The 24,058-nt window shown below is 39.7% G+C and overlaps 1 protein-coding gene across 1 annotated transcript in view; it reads left to right on the plus strand.

The window, feature by feature from the left end:
* Positions 1-4,912: 4,912 nt before the first annotated feature.
* frem2a (FRAS1 related extracellular matrix 2a) overlaps positions 4,913-24,058 on the plus strand; it is a 56,533-nt gene continuing 37,387 nt past the window's right edge. The window contains exons 1-2 of the mRNA XM_079355393.1: positions 4,913-10,133; positions 12,921-13,010. Coding sequence (XP_079211519.1) covers positions 5,135-10,133; positions 12,921-13,010 — 5,089 coding nt within the window. The 5' untranslated portion in view covers positions 4,913-5,134. The remainder of the gene's footprint in view (positions 10,134-12,920; positions 13,011-24,058) is intronic.

Below are 24,058 nucleotides of genomic sequence, written 5' to 3' on the forward strand. Positions count from 1 at the left end.
CTCTCCTATAATAATAACCTTGTGCCTTTAACTGAAAGGCAAAAACCCACAGCAGCGTTGTCATTTGTAATGCAAATGAATGTGTGAGACGCAGGAACAAATTGGCAGTTTCACCAGACAGTAAACGTTTACTGGAACGCCACTTTGTGTAAACTCACACGGTCATTGTGTTGATGATTACAGAGCGGCAGTGGCAGTCAGATGCCCTGTTTGCAGAAAGAGTTCCTGGTGTTTCCTCTGAATGTGCAAACTGTAATATGGGAACAAAGCTGGACCAGATGTGAATGTGTACCGATTTGTAAGTCTTTGTGTGAATGTGTGTGCGCACTGGGAGAGGGTTTCCCATTAAACTTTTTAAGCTGACCAAGACAGGATGTAATTGCAGGTTGGTTCTACAGTGAGGTACTGTAAAATCAATGGGTTTGTATGCAGGGCTGTTGATTTTATGTGTGGGCTGCCTCAAGAAACAACAAAGTTGTGCACTGTGTGGGAGATAGAGAGGACAGAGCGGAGGGTGACGAGAGAAAGGCCCCTTTTATTGATGCTGAGTGTTGAAAGAACGAGAGAAACAGCTGTGTGATGTGTCTGTACGAGGAAATTCCACACCCGTGACTTGGACTTCTAATCATTACTGTGATTATAATAATAATTATTATTATTTTACTTTCTTTTTTAATGTTTAAGAGAGGAACAAGACATAGGCACACATGTAATCAAATTATAAACACACATTTTTATATTTCTATCCCAGCATGAATAATAATGATTATAATAATTTTTACTAATAAAATGATCACATCTTTATAGAGGGTTGTCAAAAAAGAAGAATCTGTAAAAGCAGCATGTTAACTTGCCTTCATTTTGCAATATGGTCATGTTTCAGAGTTATATCAATTCACTGGATGACTGTTCATAGCGGCTTCCTTTATTATGTTAGAGATGATCAATAGGAACCAATCTCTCTACTTTATAAGCCTTTTATAACGTAAACTTTAACGATACATCATTCCTAATTCATCTGTATCAAACTCATTTGTCTCATCGGCATGAAAAGGCAGCCAATCGCCTAAGTGGGACTTTTAGAGGACCACAGCCACCCATTAAATCCCCACTTTCAGCTTCTGCTTTCAGAAGAATGGCAGAATGGACTTCAAAGTCCATTTTGAAAAAGAGATTTTTTTGAAAGGAAAATCTCCAAGTTGCTATTAATTATATTTATCATGTAAGTAAAACTGCTGGACAAATTGTTCTTAATTTCTGTTGAACAAGCCTTCAGTATTCACTAAGAAGAACCTATGATTATAAGCAGCCCTATTATATATGTTTTTGTTGTGTATGAGTTGTTTTTTACTTGTGTCAATTTGTGTAAAAGTGTTTACTTGTGTGTTAAATGGCATATCGTCACGACTCAAAGACAAATGTCAGATTTTTGCAAGCAAGCAGTGCACATTTAAAGGTTTTCCATTATTTTCATTCTACTTTGGACTTTTCAAATGACTTGAATGATGTTAAAGATTAGTTCAGCAAGTTGCTTGGGTGTGGAAAATAGTATTCAATAGAAAGACATGTAGAAATGACATGTAGAAAGTAAAGCTATAACATAGCATACAATGACCATGATGGAGTACAAGTTCCCAATTTTATTTTAACCACTGCATAAGTTATTTCTGTGCCTTAAATCTACCCACAAGTTTAATCAGTTCACATTTTATGTATTTTATGTAGCACTGTTATTCAAATATTCAAAAACCTAATGTGACCAGGACACAACTTAACACAGTGGCTGAATCCTGACCTAACTCCTCATGGACTCAAGCACCGCTTGACGTCTTCAAGCACATTCGAGAAGTAAGAGAGAAACGAGAAGCAAAAAATCTCCCTTTAGCTTCATCACAGCGTTTCACATCAAAATGCTTTCATCTTTATTCTGGTTGGACTAAAAGTGTGTGGGTGGTGTGTGTCTACAAAAAAAAAGCACATTTTCTCAGAGCAGTACGACACGTTGGGTGGCTCAGCCATGCAGAGACAATAATTGTTGTGTTAACTATCATTTTGGGACAATTTGATGGATATTTAATAGTTTTACCTCCTGTTGTCAACTTAAAAAAATCATTTGACCAACATCAGAAAAAATGCATTTTTTATCACTTCACAGACAACACATATCCAAAGCAATTTTATAATCACAAATATGTAAATCTGCTCCGGTAAACTCTGGCTGCTTCAATAATGTTTGAGAAAAACTGATTTGATTTACCTTGCAGATAAGAGTCCAGCTCATCATCAAATTTCTCTTCAATAAATATGCTTTTTAATGATAAGTAGAGTTGTTTTAATTCATTTATTTAAACCTACACAGATGTAATGCACATTCAACAATCAGATGGCACCCAACCTCTCATATTGTCTTGTTCCCTCACAGTTTTCAATCTTCTATAGTCGCATGCAGGCTCAAACTCTTGAATCTCCATGAGGGGTCTTATCACAGCCGAGCAGCTGCTGCTCCATTTCCGCTCACTCTATGAATATGTCATGTATCCAAGGCTGGACTTTAACAAACTTTCCGTATTTTAAGCAGGTGAGAGCAAGAGGATACCAAGATAAGTCGGATTTTCTGGCACAATTAGTCAAAGAGGGAACTGATGAACTGCTTCAAGTCGAATATGATCATGAAAATCACTTGTTAATAAGTGTTTGTCAAGACGTCTTATGGACTCCTTTATGTTTTGCTTAATTATAAGGGATGATAATGTAATGAAAAGCAAATAGTTTATTTTCAAATCTCTGTAAAAATGTTCAGTGATCACTAATGTTCATGCATCATAATCATCTCATCCCCTCTTTCTCCCATCACCACATCTGTCTCTCTTCATCATTATTCATCCTTTTATATACTGTACATGCACATCTAACACGTTTATGTATCAGGATTCTTTTCTCTTACGGGAGGGCACAAAAAAGAACGCTCCAGTACATATAAAGAGTAAGACAGCTGGAAAAGCTCAGGGTGCCATGTACTTTGAAATAACAAGGCACCAGAAACCCTCTAATCACCTGGCATTTTAAACATGGGTGGTGGTGAGTCACGGAGAAAATGCAGTGACAAGCAGCAGAACTTCTAAGGTACAGGCTCATGAGTGAGGATTTGAAAGACCGCAGGCTGTCAAGTTTAGAAAAAGTGGTGTGAAACTTTTTACAACTTGTAAGTAGTTCCATGGGAAAAAAGAGCTTTCAATGGAAATAGACCTGCTTTATGAATTTGCCTCCTGATGCATTTGCATGAATTGCTACATGTCCGTTTTCCTGCCTCTTTTTGAGAGACTTGTTAAAATGCTCGAAAAGTACAGCATTTTTTTTTTTTGTAACAAACTGAAGCCATGCTTTTTATTTGACCGTAGCATTTGCCTAAGTCAATATAAACTTATTCGCAACTTGTCAAAATATCAACGCAAGAAAAGACTCCTACAGTACAGTGTAAGTCATGCCTTGACTTAAAAGACTACCAAGGTCTAGCATCACAGATTACGTTGTCAAGATGTCAAGCCATTTGTGTATCTATATTCCCCACACTGCTGCTTCTAGTAATATTTTGGATATATTTTGAGTACGTTAGCAAGTAATATGTTTATTGTAGTCTTTTATTGTTGAATTCTAATTTTCTGGAACAATCTAACAGAAGGAATTTCTTTGGATAAATACATTTTTAACTCAAATCTTATCTTGTCATTATCTACTGACTAGGACAGGATCCTTCTTCACCGAAACTACTAAACAAAGCTGTTAGCACTTTCTTTCACTTGCTTAAGGGAAGGACAGTATGTTTCAGCAGCCCATACAGCAAACAAAATAAACTGATAATGAATAGGAACTAAATAACGTAGCTTTTTGTGTCTTTCATCTTTTTTCCAGTTAAGCTTTGTGCAGGAAATGTGCGGTTAGAGCAACTTAAGAGGAGCATTAGAGAGGATTAATGAGCCAATAACAAGCAGACTAACGACAGCTTCCCTTTATTTCGGGAATAAGACCCAAAGCCAAAACATAATTATCAGTTTCACATCCTCACCTATATTTTAGCCATTGATGTAACATAGTGAAACCCCATATTACTTTGCATTTATTCTCAAGGCCATGTTATTAGAAATCTAAAACTTCACACCCAAGCAAAAGTCTATTTTATTTATTTTAATGCCCTTTATAATTAAGTTGAGCTCTCAGTGGATTTTCAATGTTTTTCAAAACTTTCCAAATTTCAAGGACATGTCACAATGAACAAAATCATTTGTGCTTAATGGGTATGCATAAATGAGAGTCTTTTTGTTATTGAAATGTCCAGGATTACTTAGATATACTCTGTATACTTGCGTATCGCCTGCACTACACCACTGATCACACTGGAAAAGAGGACTGTGGAATTAAGCAGCATGTCATATTGGAAACAGAATGACACTGACCTTTTTTGACATGTAAAAACCAAATCAGAATCAGAATAAAGATCAGTTCAGACAAACAAATCACTACATACATTGTAAGTTTTCAAGCAATAAAGGGCCAATAACCTCCATAACTAAGACAGTAAATAATATAAGCAGAGAGAGTTAAGTTTTTCTTTGCATCAGTAAAATATTAAAAAAATATATTGTCTGTAAATCCACAAAGATTTGAACTCCATATAATGACATATGATATGTATCATTACTCATGTGATATTATTGGAAAGCCTTCTTTTCTTAAATCCCTTGTTATGTCTAACAAAGTATATTCCAGACAGAAGTATTTGACAAATCTCGACGAATTGCACCTGTGTAACTTAGCACTAACCCTAACCCCGCCTCCCTGTGACTGTCAGCTGTTCTGCCCAGTGGCAGAAACTCTGCGATTACAAGCCCTAAAAATCCTCCAATATGCGCAGAGATGGGCGGTGGCACTTTTACGCAGGCTCTCAAGTGTCTGAAGTTAAAAATCCTGCGCGCTTTTTTCGTTGAGCATGTCGAGGGTCCGGGAGGATAGATGCATGGAAACCGCCGTGTAAGCATCCAGCTGTCTCCCAACACTTTGGGGATTTTAAACTTTTTTTGAGGAAAAAGGACCGGAGCTGGGCTCAATCTCTCCTCATTGGCAGAGTGACTGTTTGCGGATGGTTTGGATCTCATCCGTTGCCAAGATGCTCCATAGACTTCTGCTGTGTTTTTCACTCACAAGTATCGTGTTCACGCAGCCTGACAGCGATGGATTATTTTACGCACTGAGATCTGAACTGTCCGAGGATGCAATCTTGGTGGCAAATAACGGAATACGCGTGCCTTTCGGAAGAGCAGTCTTCATCGATCCTATTAATGATTTGGTGATTCAGACGCAGCCGGGAGACAGATGCAGCATCACCGTCTTGGATAACGACCCGCTTTCACAGAGACCGGGACATCTCTCTCCCAAAAAGTTTCCTTGTGATTTCGGTCCCAATGACGTGACATACTCCCACTACGGCTCGAGGAGTCCGGCCAAAGACAGAGTGAGGCTGCAGCTCAGGTATGACGCGCAAACAGAAACCGTTATAATCCCGTTTATGATGGAGGTTGAAGTGGTTTTTACTCAGCTTGAGTTACTCACCAAAAACATGCCTCTCACTGTCGATAATCTTAAAGGCACCAGTAACCCTATTGACAAGAAGATTGTAGAGTTTACCTATGATAGAGACTCACATAAATGCGAGGTGTCGTCCCTGTCCAGTGGCAGCACGCTTCCAAGATATGGGAGACTGGTTGATGAGGGTAAACTTTCCAAGATGATGGACTGTGATGAATTCACTCAAGCTGACATCCGCTACAAGCACACGTTTGACCTGAAGTCTCCAAACAGGGACTATGTGCCCATGGTTGTGGAGCTGCACGATAAGGAGGGCAACCTAATGAAACAGGAGTATTTCCATCTTATGATTCGCATCAAGGAGGGAGAAGAAAACACTCCCCCCAAACCCAGTTTTGTGTCCATGATGATGATGGAGGTCAGCCAGTTTGTCATGACTGCTCTCACTCCTGATATGATCGCTGCTGATGATGCAGAGTCCGACTCGGATGAGCTTATTTTCAACATAACTTCTCCTTTGTCTTATGAGGAGGGCTACATTGTTAGCACAGATGATAGAAATCTTCCCATCACATCATTTTACCAGAGAGACCTGCGTGATTTAAAAATAGCCTACAAGCCCCCATCCCTGGACTCAGAAACAGAGAGGATTTTCCAGCTTGAGTTTGAGGTGGTGGACACAGATGGGGCTGTCTCAGACCCATTTGCTTTTATGATAGTCGTGAAGCCGATGAACTCTTTGGCCCCAGTTGTGACACGTAACACGGGTCAGCTTCTGTACGAGGGACAATCTCGGCCTCTTTTCAGCGCCCACAACTTGGAGATCAGCGATGAAGACAACCTGGACTCTGTCACCATCACAGTAGTGGATGGACTGCGCCATGGGGACCTCATGGTGCTGGGTTCTCAGAGGAAATTATTTACGCCCGCTGATCTTACAACAGGAGTTGTTGTGTACCAACATGATGGCAGTGACACATACAGTGACAACATTGTGTTTAAGATGTCAGATGGGAAAAATGAAGTAGAATTCCTGTTCCCCATTACAATTGTTCCCACTGATGACGAGCCCCCGATTATAAATGCAAACACTGGCCTGGTGCTGTTTAAAAACCAGATGATGCAAATATCTCCTCTCATGCTTAGTGCTGCTGATATTGACTCTGAGGACTCAACTATTAAATTCACCATCGTCCCTCCCTTTTCTACCATCGGCACAGTTCTCTTAAGACAGTCAGATGCCCCAGAAGACCCTACCTCTTGGAAATTCAATGCTGAGGATGAAGTGTATGAGAAGGAGGTGACAGAGTGGCTTCAGAAAGATATAACTGATGGCAAGCTTTTCTATAAGCATATAGGCCCCCACAACACAGACACCATTATGGATCAGTTTGTGTTCACAGTTCAGGATGACAATGACCCCCCAAATGAGTCAGGAGAGAGTGCTTTTATTATTCGGGTTTTACCCATAGATGACGTACCCCCTGAGCTTTTCCCGGGCACCACCCTACAGATGACCGTGCAGGAATACAAGCTCACGCACTTTGGCAAAGAAGTTCTGCGCTACACTGATCTGGACTCTGAAGACCGCGACCTTAAATACACTGTAATCCAGCCCCCTATAGACACTGATGAAAACAACCCTGTTGTCTTTGGTTCTCTGGTTCTGACAGATAGCCCTGACACTGAGGTCACAGAATTCACACAAGCTCAAATTAACCACCATAAGATATCCTACAGTCCCCCAAATGTGGAGCTTGGAATTACGGCCCATGTCGTTCAATTTCGTTACACTGTTGAAGACACGGCTGGGAACAGTGTTGAAGGAGCTTTTTCTATCTTCATCCAGCCAGTCAACAACAAGCCCCCTGAGATTACAAACACTGGCTTTACAGTCTCTGAACGAGGTATGCACACTGTCAGTTTAGCTGAGCTAGAAGCCACAGATCTAGACACAGAAAAAGAAAAGATTACATTTACTTTAAGCCAGCTCCCTAAACATGGCCAAGTCCAAGTTGCTTTCACTGAGCTGGAGAAAAAAGGTGTCTTTGGACTTGAGGAAATCTCAGAGGGAAAGATTTCATACACGCACAGTGGGGAGGAGACGGTGAGTGATGAATTCCAGCTGGATGTAAGCGATGGGATTCATGTTGTAACAGTGACAGTAAAAGTTAATGTAAAGCCTGTCGATGATGAAACGCCAACCATCAGCCTGCCGGCTGGAACAATCGGCTCTCATATGGATGTGCTGGAAAACGGAGCCACAGAAATCACGACTAATGTCATCCAAGGCCATGATGATGACACAGATGACCTCCAGCTGACCTTTATTGTGGAAGATCCTCCTCTTATGGGTGAAATTTTGGTCAAAGGAGTGCCTGCCTCTAGGTTCACACAGGCTGACGTTATTAATGGTGTTGTCGTTTACGCACATACAGGTGGTGAGATAGGTCTTGCCTCTCAGCAGGATGGTTTCAATTTGACCCTCACAGACATGTCCGATGAATGGACGGTAGGTGGAAATAAGGTCAACGGAGTGCACATACGAGTTACTATCCTTCCTGTTGACAGCCAGGCCCCTGAGGTCGGAGTTGGGATTCAATTCAGTGTCATTGAAGGGGAAAAATACGCCATCGGCCCTCAGCACTTGGACGCTGATGATAATGACACTCCAACCGATGATATCCTTTGCACCATCATTGTCCAGCCGACTGCCGGCTACGTGGAGAATATATCACCGGCCCCAGGCTCAGAAAAGTCCAGGTCAGGAACAGCTATTAGTGCTTTCACTATCAGAGACATCAGGGAGGGGAATATCTACTTTGTTCAGAGCATCCACAAAGGGGTAGAGCCAGTGGAAGACAGGTTCACATTTAGGTGCTCTGATGGCATCAATTTCTCAGAGAACCTTTTTTTCCCAATCGTAATCATCCCATCAAATGATGAAAAGCCAGAAATTTATCTGAGGGAGATAGTCGTGATGGAGGGAATGAACATTGTTATCGATACTCCTATTCTGAACGGGGCAGATGCAGATATTCCACCTGAAGAGCTGATGTTTATCATTTCCAAACCTCCTAAACATGGTGTCATTTTAAACCAGCTACCCACGGGCTCAGTTATGGTGACTAATTTCACTTTAGAGCAGATAAGGGAGGCATCAAGTATTATTTATGAGCATGATGACTCAGAGACAACAGAGGACAGCTTTGATGTCACTTTGACTGACGGAAAGTACTCTGTGCAGCAAACAGCCATGGTTTTGATCATCTCTGTTGATGACGAGACCCCCAGAATGCTTATCAACGACGGCCTGGAGGTGGAAATAGGGGAGACGAAAGAGATTAACAACAAAGTACTCAAAGCAACAGATTTAGACTCTGATGACAGTACACTCACATATATAATCCGGTTTGGGCCAGGTCAAGGTCTCCTGCAGAGAAAAACCCTCTCTGGGTCTCTTGAGAACATCACACTAGGTATGAATTTTACACAAGCTGAAATTGATGCAGGGCTTTTACTTTACTCGCATAATGGTCAGGAGGGAATCCGAGACCTGGTCAAGTTTGATGTCACTGATGGAATGAACCCACTGATTGATCGTTACTTCTACATTACTGTGGGCAGTATTGACATGGTGTTCCCTGATGTTGTCAGTAAAGGTGTGTCACTGAGAGAAGGTGGAAGAGTGACGTTGACCACTGATCTTCTAAGCACAACTGACCTCAACAGCCCAGATGAGAACTTAGTCTTCACTGTGACAAGGGCTCCTGTCAGAGGCCACTTGGAGTGTACAGATACTCCTGGGATGCCGATTGTCTCTTTTACTCAACTCCAATTAGCTGGCAGTAAGATTTACTACATCCACACATCAGACGATGAAGTGAAAATGGACAGTTTTGAATTTGAAGTCACTGACGGCTACAATCCTATCTTCAGAACATTCAGAGTCTCAATTTCTGATGTTGATAATAAGAAACCTGTGGTCACTATCAATGGTTTAATTGTTACAGAAGGTCAAAGTAAGTTGATTACACCATTTGAGCTCACTGCTGAGGATCAGGATACAGTCGACAAACTGCTGAAATTCACCGTCACCCAGCTTCCTGTTCATGGTAAACTTATCTACAACAAGTCCACTCCTGTCACCACCTTCACCAAACAAGACCTCAATGAAAACCTCATCAGCTACAAACACGACGGAACCGAGTCATCAGAAGACTCCTTTTCATTTACTGTCACTGATGGCACACACACAGACTTTTATATTTTCCCGGACACTGTTTTTGAGACTCGGCGCCCTCAAACCATGAGGATCACCATCGTGGCCCTCGACAATGGAATCCCCCAGATTGTGGTGAATAAGGGTGCTCACACTTTGAAGATCCTAACCACAGGTTACCTGGGGTTCCCCATTAGCTCCAAAGTGCTGAGGACCGAGGACAGAGACAGCAGCCCGCCCTCCCTGATATTCCACATCAGCACCCAGCCCAAACATGGCTACATCGTCAATCTGGGACAGGGAAACAACTCCATCGACACATTTAGTCAAGGTAAGCCCTGAAAACAAAACACCAAACAGAGTATGACCTTTGAATTTTGCAAGTATTGCATGTGGATGAATTTATGAATAGAAAATGGTTTTGTGAAAAAGTACTCCCTGGACAAGTGATCTTAAGAAGAAACGAAAAAAAATTTGTTCAACGTTGTGAATCTGATATCTGATCTGACATGAAGATGTGACTCTATTTAATGTTTTAATAATTTCAGTAAAATATCATCAGAGTAAATCTGATATGAACAAAATGCCTTTTAATATTTCCCTAAATATCTTAAAAATCGTAATCTATGCGTGAAATTGTTTTTTATCATAATTTCAAAATCATAATCCTCCTCTAATCCCAGACAGAAGGTAAAAGTTAAAACTCTCCTGCAAATCGGTAAGCTATTATTAATATCTCACACTGCATACCAAGGGTTTTAATTTATGGAGTAATAATTATTCGTATGTGTGACAAGTGCAAGCTGGGGATTTTCAGCAGTTAATTTTTGTGCCTGAATTAGATGTGCTTTGCTCATCAAATCATAATTAGCAGACCGAAGTTAGGGGCTGATGTTTCACGCAAACGTCTTAGACGGTTTAAGATGAATAATTTATCATTTCTGCATCTCTGGAGAAATGTTCACATCCGATGTTCCCTACAGTGGTTTGTTAAATGAAGCGAAACAGGAGTAGAGGATCATGTGAAAAGGTCAGTGCAGACCTTTTAGTGACAGGATGGCATTTGAGTGAGAACCCATTTACAGCGTCAGATCAATTCCCTACAATTCATTGCAATTTTTGGCATCTAAAAAAATCTTTAAGAAAATCAAACCTCCCAGCCAAATACTTTCTCCCATCCACAAACATATGGAGCCAGATATGTAACTTCAAATATACATTTGCAATCATCTTTTGAACGTGTACATGTCTGTTGGTCCATAATGACGACCAAATCAAGACAAACAATGCCACTGATTGAGCTTTGAAGCGATGCAATCAATGCAGTATTTTGCGCCATGAAACAGCAATTAAACAAACAAGTAAGGAATCCACCTGCGTATGCCGCAGTTTGGCGTAAGCACACACGAGCTGAGAAACCTGGAGCGAAAAACAGCTCTTCAGTGTGCAGGGGACGGACACTTCTGACGACCACTGTGCGGCTGCAGTCTTTGAAAAATAAAGGCACAGATGAGACAAGTGGCGGCAAGAGAGAGAGGCAAAGGGGCAGAAGAGGCAGCTGAGAGAGCAAGTAAAGTGGAAGAGAATGCAAAGGAGGCAGAGGAGAAGGGGGGGAGGTGTAGGTGGCATGAGAGTAATAAGGAATGAGGTGGGGGGCGTGAGAGAGTGACTGAGAGAGAGAGCGAGCAAACAGACTCGTCAGAAGAATCAGTCAGGTGAAAGAGACAATCCCTCGCTCTTTATTTACTGTGCTTATTTCCAGGGCACATCCCATGAGGCTTTCTCTTTAAATATTTGATGAACGTGGTGCCCCCCGGTTCACAGTGTTGACTTTATATTTGCAAGGTCCTCGAGTTCAAGGCTGCATCACCACACTCCGGAGAACAGCCTTTACCCGTTCCCCCTCCTGTACGATCAACTTAAAGGTCACCAGCCTGAAAAGATGAGCTCTTCCCTGAAAGTGAAAACATTACTCTCCAAAAAGATATTCTATAATGTATAATGTTACGTTGTCATACATATTTCTGTCTGTGTCTTCATATTTGAAGGTAGGCAGGAGAGGCAGCTCTGACAAGAAGCCACCTAAGAGATTTAAAAGTCGCTCTAGTCAGGAGTCAGGGCTTTATACTTTTATGAAGCTCCTTCCTCCAACATCTATTATTGAAGGAGGTGGTTTGCAGGGGCCAAGCCCTTTCACAGTCTTGATGATTTTTCTACACTGTAATGTTTCTTGAGAATGGGGCAAAAAAAAAAAAATAAGGACAGTGAACCCTGTAATTAAGAGAAGTTAGGAAAACAGCTGTGGAAGTGTTGGTCTCTGCCGCAAAGCCTGTTTTTAACATTCTTACCCTCGTCTGTCATTAGAAAATCCACTGTCACCTGGTTTTCAGGGCTGTTGACACAGAACTGTCAGGTTTGCGGATTTAAACGTTTACTGTTGGTTTAGCTCGAGCCGTCTCTTGGATTTGAGGTGGTGGCTTTATCGTCCTGGATTACAGATGCATGACTTTCCGAATGTTTCCTCTGGTAGAAAATTGTTCATGCTGAGTGCTGATAAGGAGCAGAATCAGTGTGATACTAGAGACCTGCTGTTTCTGTAGCTGATAGGGGGCTGAAGCGGGACAGCTTCTATCTTTGAACAATTATTTGACAGGGAGAGTGTTTGAACAGTTCATAATACAACTTCAAAGTGTGTTTGAGGCACTTCCTGCAGCCAGTATGAAACAACACATGAATGTTGTTTTAATCTTAAAATGCAAATTGTTCCATAAATATTTTTTTTTTTTATCTTAACAAGGGCAAATCTTTCTGATATACAATTTCTAACATAGCTATCACCTTGCATTGACTCTGAGGTGATAGTTAATATTCTAATCATGAACCATGTCACACAAATAGCATTACCCTTTTAACTTTAAAATTGACAGTAGTACACTGGCCCTCATTAGCACTGATTACATGAAAATATTTGCTTCTCATTTCACTGTTTTTTTCTTCTCCCTACTGTGTTCTTGAGGTGTCAGTTTTTAACACCTGTAAACAACTTTTTTTTTCAATGCCTTCTCCAGCCCTGATTTTTTTATTCTTCCATAAAACTGAAGTCCCTCTTCTGTTGCAGCTGATATTGATGACCTGAACATCTGCTACGTGTTACGGAGTGAAGAAAATGTTACAACGGATGTCTTCTATTTCTCCGTGGAGGATAACAGTAAGTTTGAACAGTTTTTACTTCTTATCTCTACCATTTTTTTTTTCACGCACCTAGATTCTTACACTCAACGGGTAGATAGGTCTTGATTGTGTAGCCAAATGACATTTCAACAAAATGTTGATAGAGACAAATTGTCTGAGGTGAAGATCACACCTGTCACTTTTTTAGGAGTTGTGCGGTCTCTCTAACCTTTAGACTCTTCCTTTAGGGGAAAATCTGTAACCTTGCTATTTTCTCCCGACTTTCTGCTGAGAATCACTCAAGAATTAATCAAACAGAAACTTAAAACTTTGGAGTTGTTAGGTATCACAATTCTGCGTATGATACTGTAATACTGATTTTATTGATAAGTCTTGGCAGATTTAACAGTTATCTTTTTGATGTTTTGTTCAATAGATCAGATATTAGTCAGCTTCCTAATCTGACTAATATCTGTTCTGATTTAAATTTGATCCAGGATTTGCCTGCACATTTAGAGCAGTTTTACATCTGAAGGTCAGACTTTTAAATCTTGACAAAAATGCTAAAAAAGCAAATAAACATGTCCTTATCTGCTGTAGCTAAAAGGTTTACGCATAAGGCTAACAGTTTTATCAGAAATAAATAAAAATTTCTGTGGTGCTGATATGAACTCATGTCATGTTCACATTTCCAATGTGACTACCTCTTTGTTAATATGACTGCAGGATGTGTCAGTTAGTGGTAGTATAATCACAATGGGATTTCTCCCGGGATTTCTGCGTACATAGAGATGATGTTTGATAATGTACACATGGATGTTTGATGGAACTTAGTGTCCCAACTTATTAAGGACAAGGAAAACATGCAGTATCTCTAAATGGGCTTTTTCTTTTAACAGCCAAGGAACTGTAGCATCCTTTTCCATTCTCCTCTGTAGTGTAAACACTGGACATGGGACATTGACTGTAGCAATGCTAAAAAACTAGCTTCTCTAAACGTAAAAAATGTTAGCCGCTAATTAACATTTATATAAACAAGCCAACAAACTAGATAGATATTGCAAATATTAAAAACATATTTTCATCTACCTACACAGAAACCTTTGTGTTATGAAAAACACAGGAGGTGTGACAAGTTGTTCACAGAAACAAGTGCCTGAAAATATGGCCACTTCAAATTCTGTGAGTTTCATTCCTTATATCTGCTCGCAATGCTTTTAAAATTAGCATCTGTTTACTGAGGCGGAGGCTGATGAGCAATCAGCAACTAAGAGCCTGAAATAGGACATTTTCTGACAGAATTCATCAAGCCCCGGAAAGACATCCAAATGTTTTAATACCCTATGGAAAAAGATTTTTAATGAAAAGACAATATAGTACACAAACAAATACAAGACGACAAGCATGAACATTGAGAGCAGTGCACTCCAACTTCATAAATGCTGCAAACACCTAGAAGAGTGGAAACACAAAAAAGTGGGACACATTTCAAGTGCTAGAACACGTACAAAAAGTTGGTTGTCTTCATCTTGCTATGTCTTTTTTTGTTTTGTGTGTTTGGTCCTCTGGGGCCACCATAATAAATATGGATAAATAATTCATCGGGTTGTTTTAAATGCTATGCATATAAGTTAATAATATTAACAAGTAGATGTCTGTCCACCCACAATTAATGTTTTCATAAAGCCTTCACATTGTGGTTAACGTATCACAACTCCCACCATGCACTTCTGATGTTTTGAAGCACCTACATGAAAGAGGGAGTTATGGGTTCATTGGCTTATATGGCTTAAAAAAAAAGTATTTGGCACTTGTTGTGACACATATTTCAGATAAATTTAATCATTTTAGATTCACCATACCTCTAACGTACATGTGCAACAGTGCACCTAATTATTTGTGTTACATTTGCCAAATCTGTGAGAGTTCACAGTCACACTTATAACACACATTTTTAATTGAATCCTTAAACAAACCGTGAATACCTTGTCTTACAACAGCATACATGGGATCAGCTCCAGAATGCATTTGGAAAAAAAAATATCGAAACATTCTGAGTTCCCTCAGTTTGTTCATTTTCCTTCAGTACCATCAGATACTGTATTACAGCCCATTGTGAAAGACTTCGCACTCACAGAAAGACTGACGCACAACCCTGAAGACCTCCATTTATGTGGGTATTTCAATTAAATTGACTTGACAGAAAAGTTCTCAGATTCACATTCAGAAGTGCAGCCAAAAAGAAAAATGCTCTTGCTGTATCACTATACAAAGAACCCCATCTTACATCAAGTTTTGTATGAAAACAAAAAGTTGACTTTGCAGGTCCCTTTTCAAGATTATTTTGTACATCACTAGGCTATATGTATTCTTTATTAAGAATTGGTTTAGAACTGTTAAGATTATTACTCCCCCACCAACATTTTAAAAATGAATTCTGCTGTCTTTATTACATTACAGTCTTTATTAGCCTACGAAGAAAGCATGATTTGCAAACTTTCTGTCTGAAAACCAGGACTCATACTTTTGTGAATTTTCCTTAGAACCACTTCTTTGCAGTCATTTTCACACTTTTGCACTTACGCTAAGACTAACTGTGAATATAAAATATCTTCTTCTTGATAAAAAGAGAAAGCAGTTTTATGGCATAAATCCACGAGTGGACTGGATCAGCTGGGGCTTTAATTCCTCCTCAGGAGAGCTGGGGTTTCTACAAAATAGTGACAGAAATTTGCAGAAGAAAGAAAAAAATATATATAAAAAAACACACTGTGAACATGCCATTAAAAAACAGAACTACAGTGGATCATGCCTGCAGGACATCAAAGTTCTCAGTGTCTTCAAAAAAAATCCCCTAAAGTACACAAGCCTGTATTTTAAAGGATGTGCACATAATGTTCTTGTCATACATTAATACACCTGTAAGCAAGAACACCTATTTACAGTATATTTGAAAGATGTGGTAAAACAATTTTCCAGATGTGCACTTGTGAACCCTCACGCAACAATCCCACACATGAATGCATAGAAGAGCTCTGAGGCGTAGCCTGAGGCTAAGGTGCAGTCTGGCCTCCAGCACAAAGAGGTGTTTGATATTTTAGAGCCCAGGCAGCATTGTGAGTAATGAGAGCCCTGGGCGTATAGCTAGGCAGAGCTCTGAGGCAGCCACTGGTAATTACGTGGCCCTATTAAAGGCTCATCTACAGAGGAAGAGTGGCAGGAAGCTGCCTATGTCTCAGGTAAAGAGCAGCTGGGATCACTATAGTTAACTGTAATGGCTTGGAACATGGCTTCTTTCCCAGGCTTCTCTTTGAGTGAGGGATGTTGCATAGACGTCATGGAGTAGAGGAAACAAAGACAGAAAATCCTTATATTTAATCTGTTTAAGTAGTTTTGTATTTCTGCTTTGGAAATTACAATTTATCAATTGTTTATAAAAGTAGTAGTAGTACTCTTTTAGATTAGTCCATTGGGAACCTGATGGTGACAGTTTCAAGCCCTACAGTCCATATCGTAGTCAAACAGCCACCATACTCTGGCCCCTGTGTGAAGCCCCATCACTGTTTCATCTCTGCATTAATGTCCAAAATACATCTTTCAATTAATAGTCTTTTTTTCTTTCATAAGATCTGTCATTGACATTACTAAAACCCCATTTCTTTTCTGAACTTTACATGGGGAATGTCTTGGTTTTATTTGTCTGGGATTCAACAGAACAGAACAAACAGTTTGTTGGTCTTTTATTCTAAAGAAGTGATACAGTACAGCTGACTTGGATTGAATTGAAACCTGCATTCAAAAGGAAAACACAAATACACTGTGTCGATCCATGAGTGATGAAGCAGTTACTCGGGGTAACAGAACTCACTTTTGATAGTTCCAGTCAGTGAAAAATACTCATCGATGTTGCAGATCATTTTTGTATGACAGTAACTTGTTACGACCCCAAAAACAAAATTTCCTCAATGAGTTTTTGTGAAGTGGAGGTTTCAGAGTTGGTTTTTCAAAAACCTGAGCAAATAAAACCAAAGGTCTCTGCATGCCTAGCTTCCTCTTACATTCTCCTACATGAAGGTTTTTGCAGAAAAGTCAGGCATGTTTCCTCTTGACCTCTCCTTTCATCCTGTGTCATCAGAAAGAGGATTTTATTCATCGTTATAAAATCATTTTTATGTCCTTACCTGTGAGCAGCAAAAATCTGTCTTACTTGAAATTTCAACAACAATACATCCTTCACCTTTGTATTGTTATCATCTGCATTTCACTGAATACAGTTCATTGCACAGGGGTCATTGTCATCTTTGCAGGCCTGTTGTCGATATAACACAATCCCTTGTGTGTGTCAAGCTATCTTGCCAGTGTTAGAGGACCAATTACAAATAGAGACTATTCAGCAAGGGCACAAGTTCTTCATCATCACTCTTGTTGTGCGTAATTGTGAGTCTGTGATGTCACTTTGACTTCAAAAGGACTTTTCTTCATAAAAGTAATGACAACCCCTCTGATGACTAGTCCTCCTCTTGTTGTGCCCTTCTCTGTTAGATGATAAGTGAAGAAAATCATTTATGGACATACTGACGATTGTAACGATTGAAATCAATACAGCTTCTGTAATCACTTTTAAAGACTTTAGCTCGGTAGAATGACTCAAAGAATTTAGATGTGTCTCAGCTTAGAAAGTTTGAAGTCACTTGTGAACACATTGAATTTTAAAGTGATAATCCAGTTTTGGATGACTCATTTTTTTCAGGGCTTTACCTGAAGAGAAAATTAATTTTTATTTGTTTAAAAGAAGAAAGTTATCACATTATGGGGCAGGCAAAATATTTTTTCTCCTAATAATTTAACAAATTGTTACATTTTAGGCAAAAAGTTACTACGTTTTGGCCTCAACATTTTGTTATATTATCGACCAGTTTGGGGTTTGTTCATTTTTTATTTAACATTTTGGGTCGTAGTTACATTTTGGGTTTTTGTTGCATTTTGGGCTCTAACAGGGCTTTTTATGCCTTTATTTAGATTGGACGGTGGATAGAGTCAGAAATCATAGATGGAGAGAGAGTGGGGTATGACATGCTGGAAATGAGCCACAGGTCAGATTTGAACCCGGGACGCCAGCTTGGTGGACCACACCCTCTGTACATGGGGTGCCCCAATAAATGCTATTTCTTTGTGTCTGCACATACACGTACTTCATGCCACCTCTGCTTAAGTTTGTGCCGCTATTTAAATCACCACAGCCATAAAAGTGTGGACATGCTCCTGCTTGTACCGCTCCTTTTAAAATCTATTGTACTTGCTAAAGAAGGTGAGTTTAGGTTTTGAAGTACCTAAAAAAAAACAAGCATTCACAGGCTTAAATCTGCTGTTACCATGGCTACAAATGGAGAAGGTTAATCCTTTGACCTTTCTTGTGTTGCTGTTAACCTGTCCAGCAAAGTTTCCTGATTAGGGTGGTGTAACACATTAGCATGCATCACACTCACAAAATGTCCCACAGCTTTAGGAGAGGTTTCTCTTTATCTGTCTGCATTTACGCATTTACTGTCACTCACTTCTCCCGGGGCTCGACTCTCCCATCTTTATCCTCTTCATCTCTCCCTCCTCACTCTGTCTAAGATCTTGTTCGATGTGTTTTATTCATTTCCCATTCTTTTTACCCTGCACAGCCTGCATGTTCATTATATATTGAGTGCTATTTTTGTCCGTCTCACTGCCAATCAATGTCCTTTTGTTCCTCTCTCCAGGTAGGCTTGTAATATTTTGCCCTCCTGTCTTGCCTAGTTCCATCTCAAAGTATGCCGAGGTCTTTTGTGCCAAGTGTCAGCTCTGTCTCTGGATTTAGTTTCACCGTCACACCCCTAGCTGTCTTTTCCCCGCCCGACGTGTTTGTCTGTCAGCCTCGGTGCTGATGGATCTCTCTGTTGTAGGATTACAGCACGTTCTGCAGCCACGAACGTTGCTCGCCCCATGATCTGCATCTCATTAGAACGCAGAGACGAGCGCGTGAGACTTGTTGAAGGGATTTTTCATCATGTTAATCATCTTCTGAGCCGTGCGCTTCTCCAAGCTTGACAGCCATTGCTCGACATGTAAACACACGAGCAAAGCCAAACACCAAAGTAATCTGAGGGGTACACAAAACACTGGCTCAATTCAACATTTATTTTGTCACTAAAATGTTACGATTTACATTTGGGACTAAATGAATACATTACTGCCGCTACATTTCTCTTCTGTTTTTTTCAAGCTGTAAGGAAGCGACAACAACATCTCACATAAAAGCTCATCCTCTGTTCATCTCATCCTTAATATATGTCTGCTGTGATTATTTTCAGTGGGTTTCAATGGACCTTTATGTATGTTTAAGTTATATGAACCTCAGTACATGAAGTGCTTCACATTCGTTTGGCAGTATTGAAGTTTTTAGTACCAGGGAGATGTTGTGAGCTCTGATTTGTTACTTATGTTTGATTCATTCCAATGAAAAAACATAAATCTTAAAAAAAATAAAAAATGATTTGATTGAAGAAGTGAGAGCATATAAAGAAAAGTAGAAAGAGGAGATTTCAGCAGCTCGTTTATCTTCGCTGTGTGCTGACACATTTTGTTCTCAGGAGTGGCAATAAAACGTCCTGAGATACATAAAACTCATCCTTCTGTTAAATATTGTATCTGAGTGTGGGGACAAACTAGAGTGATAGGCGTGGTGCAGTTCTGCACAAACAAATCATGCACGAGAGCAACAGCTTTTAGCTGCTATCCTTCATCTGACACGCTCACAGAATTAAAACATCGAAAGGAAGCCACCATTTTCTTTGTCCTCGAGTCTTCTCCCTTTAAGCAACGCCCAGGATCAGAAACGGCTTGCTTTGTAGACATCAGTGAAAAAGCTCACGGTTATTATTAGTATCACTAGAACATGAAAGGAGGGAGGATTCTGTGGCCTCGATGTCAGTTTCATTCGGTTTCATGTGTGATGTCGCCAAAGGTGCTTCTGCAGGACATGCCTGATGGCTATGACTGTAGGGAGGAAACATTATTCTGTCGCAGCAACTTTTATCTCTTTGGGCTAGTGTATTCTCACTTTTCTTCCTCTGTTGCCTTCAGGCACACTTGCACAAACTAGCTTAGTATATGTTACACCTGAAGCACCACATAATTCTATCTTACATTTTTTAAACATCCTGTGATGAGAAAAATAAAAGTCGAGTGACCTACACACAGGTAAAGCAGCAGCCCAGTCACAGCTCAACGTAACTCATTTAGCGCCTTTCTCAGGAGCATTCTGCTCACAGTGATGAAAAGAGGATCACGAAGAAGAAAAAAAGAACACCAATTACGGATACAATTTTGGCTAGATTAAAAGAGCACGTCTGTAAAAGCTAGAAAATATTAGCAAAAAAAATCAATCAATGTCAAATATGACTAAATAAACACAGGGGATTTATCAACTGAGAAATGATGACTGACTCAGACTCAGGTTCTTAAAGCATGATTTAAAAGATTGTTTTTTAAATACTTTTTAATATAACACAGAGCGCTTCCTTGTTTGATCTATTTTACATATTAGTGGTATAACATCAGAGGGCTGTATTTTCATTTGACATGTTAAAAGTAATTAAGAGACGCATTAGAGGACCTTGGTGATCTGGCTGGGCCATAAAATAAAAAAAGAATTCTGTTTGAAAGAAAATCATAATTTAAAGTCTTATAAAAAAGCAAGTTATAAAATGAATAGTTTTCCAGTGTATCAAGCACTGGGGTTAGTGGGGTTGTGATCCATGTTTTTTCCTGTCTACATGTGCTTGTTTTTGCTGCATTAACAACATCAAAACCTCTGGAACATCAGCTGCAACATGCTCCCTCCAGTTGCATCTCAAAGAGTGTGTTCAATTGCCCAAAGCAATGAATTCCTGGTCAGCGGGCTGATATCTTATCAAGCCTCAGGAGATAGCCACTATCATCTGATCGCCTGGGGTCATATGTAAACACTTACATTGGGATACAATGCAGTAAAGCGGCTCAGTGGTAGAGTCCTTGGGGGTTCAATCTGAAGCTCGTGAAACCACATGTCCAATGTGTCCTTGGGCAAGACACCTATCCCTAAGTTGCTCCTGCTGCTCATCTTTGGCCTTTCAATGTGCATAAATGGGAATAGCTAATTCTTTTGGCCACTTTACATGGCAGCTTTGCCATTAGCGCGAGAATCGGTGTGAATGGGTAGGCGTGACATGCTGGGTAAAAGTCGTCAAAAGACTAGAAAAGTGCTATACAAGCTCAAGTCTATTTTTCATTTAAAGACCATATCAAGCCCTGCTTCATGTAATAATATTCATGGGCCACACATGGACATACACACATACTGACTTGATGAAAGAAACATGTGATCAGTGGTAAAGTAAAGTGTCTACCACAAACCAAAAGTTACTAAGGCATCCTCAGGGACAGTGAGATTTTTGCATATCTTCAAAAATGAGAGCTCCATATGAGGGCTCTTATTACCACAGCGATGCTACAGCTAGTCTTTTTTTTCTTAAAGGCTTCACAATTCTAAAAGGCTTCACTTGCTATGCTCTGTGTGAGAAAGCAGTGCCAACCGGATAAACTGCATATTTAGAGGTTGCTTCCTAATTCAGTGTTTCTAGAAAGGTTTTCCTTTTTCCATTCAAAGGGAGCTCCTTTTTGTTGGGCGAATGTAGCTGTTAGGTTGGCAGAAGCACAGGGAGTTGGGGACTCGTGTACAGAGGAGTACAGACAGCAGATGGAGAAGTAACAGTGAGGAGAGGGCCGTGAAGCCAGAAGCAGAATATGTACTGAGAAGAATGCTGTCTTGCTGTGAAAACTGCCTTTGATTTTGGTTTCTTCGTCTCAACATGCACACAAACACACTCAGTAGAACATTTTCAGACAGGAACTGAGCGTTCCTTGTCATGTTTATTCTGATATAAGTTATAAAATAAGTAAAAATCTACATTTCTTTATCTGGTAATGATGCTTCAGATCTGAATTTCATATAAATCCTTCAACATTGTCTGTTATACTACACGCTGCAGCGGTCTCTGTTATTGAAAGTGCAACAATCCGGCACAAAGAGAAGCAGCATCCTACGGGATAAGGACCCTCTGTCCACTCTTCACAACCACACACACACACTTCAACACTTACTTCACACAACTACAAACCTGTGAATGATAGTTCCACATTTAAATCCTTGTGCTACTCATAAATATGAGGTTATGTTTTTTTGATCGAGTTCGAATCTGTTTTCGAAAAAGTCATTTTTGTTCCAGGAAATTGGATCTGGAGTTTTATTTGGCTGTTTTTGTAATGAAAATGATGCAAGCTGTGTTGCGCTATCTTTAAATGTTATTATGGCTTTGAGTTGGCCGTGAGGAAAAAATGTTGGCTTTGCGAAATTCTACATGCAGCAATCTTTACCTTGTTTTTCAAGGTTCTTCATTGACTTTTCCATTTTGATCTCAAGCCGGTCCAAAAGCAGACCTTGTGAAGACTCGATTTCAAACATGAGAGAATTAATTAAGATTGAATAACTACTTTAGGTAAAGACAAATATGCAGTGACTTCCTGCACTCAAAGGGGTAGTGAGGCAGACAACAGGATAGGATAACATCCCTGATGGAGTCTAGACACTCTTGTTGGTACAAGAACGTAGGATGTAATGAGGAGTGGGTTTCTGTGAGGCTGTATCTGAACTCTGCTGAGCATAAATAAGTTAACAACCATAATCAAAGAAACAGAATAAACCTGTACGAGAATAAAAACAGTCTTCCTGCTTGAACTTTACTGATCTCCATACAAACTGAAATGATAGTTTAATTCAAATTCATTTTTTCCCCCCAGAACTCATATCAGCCAAAACAATGTATATTTTGTACTAACGGTCTAAATCAGATCATGAATTTGACAACAGATTTGGCTTTACAATATCTGAAATAGGATTATCTTATCTGAAATAACGTTCAAGTCCTCTCTTACTTTAAAGTGAATGCCTCTTGACTTTACATTGCCTCAGGTCTTTATGACTTGAAAGACTCAATCCCCTCCCTAAGCCCAAAGTGTGAGAATCTCGGCTGTTGCCTGGCAGCATGCGCAGCAACAGAGCGGGTACTCAGGAGTATATGAAGGTCCATAACACTTTTGAATGAGTGATTGTTCCTTCATGAAAGCCTTCGGATAGAGGTTGAAGATCTACGGTATATATCTTAAGAAGAAGAAGGTTTGAGAGGAAAGACAGAGCCAGCACCATGGAATGAGAAGAAGTCTTTTTTCTTTTTACAAGATGTATAGGCCTACTTGATTTGTAATGAACTGTTTATTTGCAAGCCAGAATTTTTTTTTTTCATTTCATTCATTTTTCATCAAATAATTTGAGGATATCATTTTCTTGGTCAATGCTTTCAGTAAATGTTTGGCAAACAACTACCTGGACATTATTCAGAAGGCATGCAGCAGAGTCATGTTTCTGGCCTCCATAGAGGAACAATTCAACACTGACTTTGCTTGTAGCGCTGATTAGAAATACATTTGGATTTTTATCATGCATGTTCGTAATTGTTCCCCAGCTTGTCGATACACAATTTTGAGAACCACTCGTTATTTTCTGATGATGAAACAGCCTTAGGAATCTACGGACTCTGGTGTAGTCAGATTAGAGAACATCTGGCCAAGACTTCTTTTTCAGTAAGTTTTTTGGTCTGCAGCCTGACGAGCAACTTGTGCATTTGCCTTAATACACTTTGAATTGAGAAATTACTGTATTTAATTTAATCTCTACTGTATTTTACCAAATATATTCACAGTGAGGCTTTAAATCTCTCTCCAAAGTAATTCCTTTTCAAGATAGCAGCACAAAGTTTTACAAAAAGACAAAAACAAATCTGAATTTACATCAATTGCGTCAATTAGTCATTTGCATACACATGTGATTGAAAGTTTTAAATGCAGACGTGTGTTTAAAGAGGTTAGAAAAAAGATGAAGACTGCCAATGTGTTTATGCAATACTTTAGAAAATAAGTTCTGCCTGATTTCTCTCAAATGGGCTAATTTTATGTGTAGTCTAA

Source organism: Symphodus melops, assembly GCF_947650265.1.
Source record: "Symphodus melops genome assembly, chromosome: 11".
Taxonomy (NCBI): domain Eukaryota; kingdom Metazoa; phylum Chordata; class Actinopteri; order Labriformes; family Labridae; genus Symphodus; species Symphodus melops.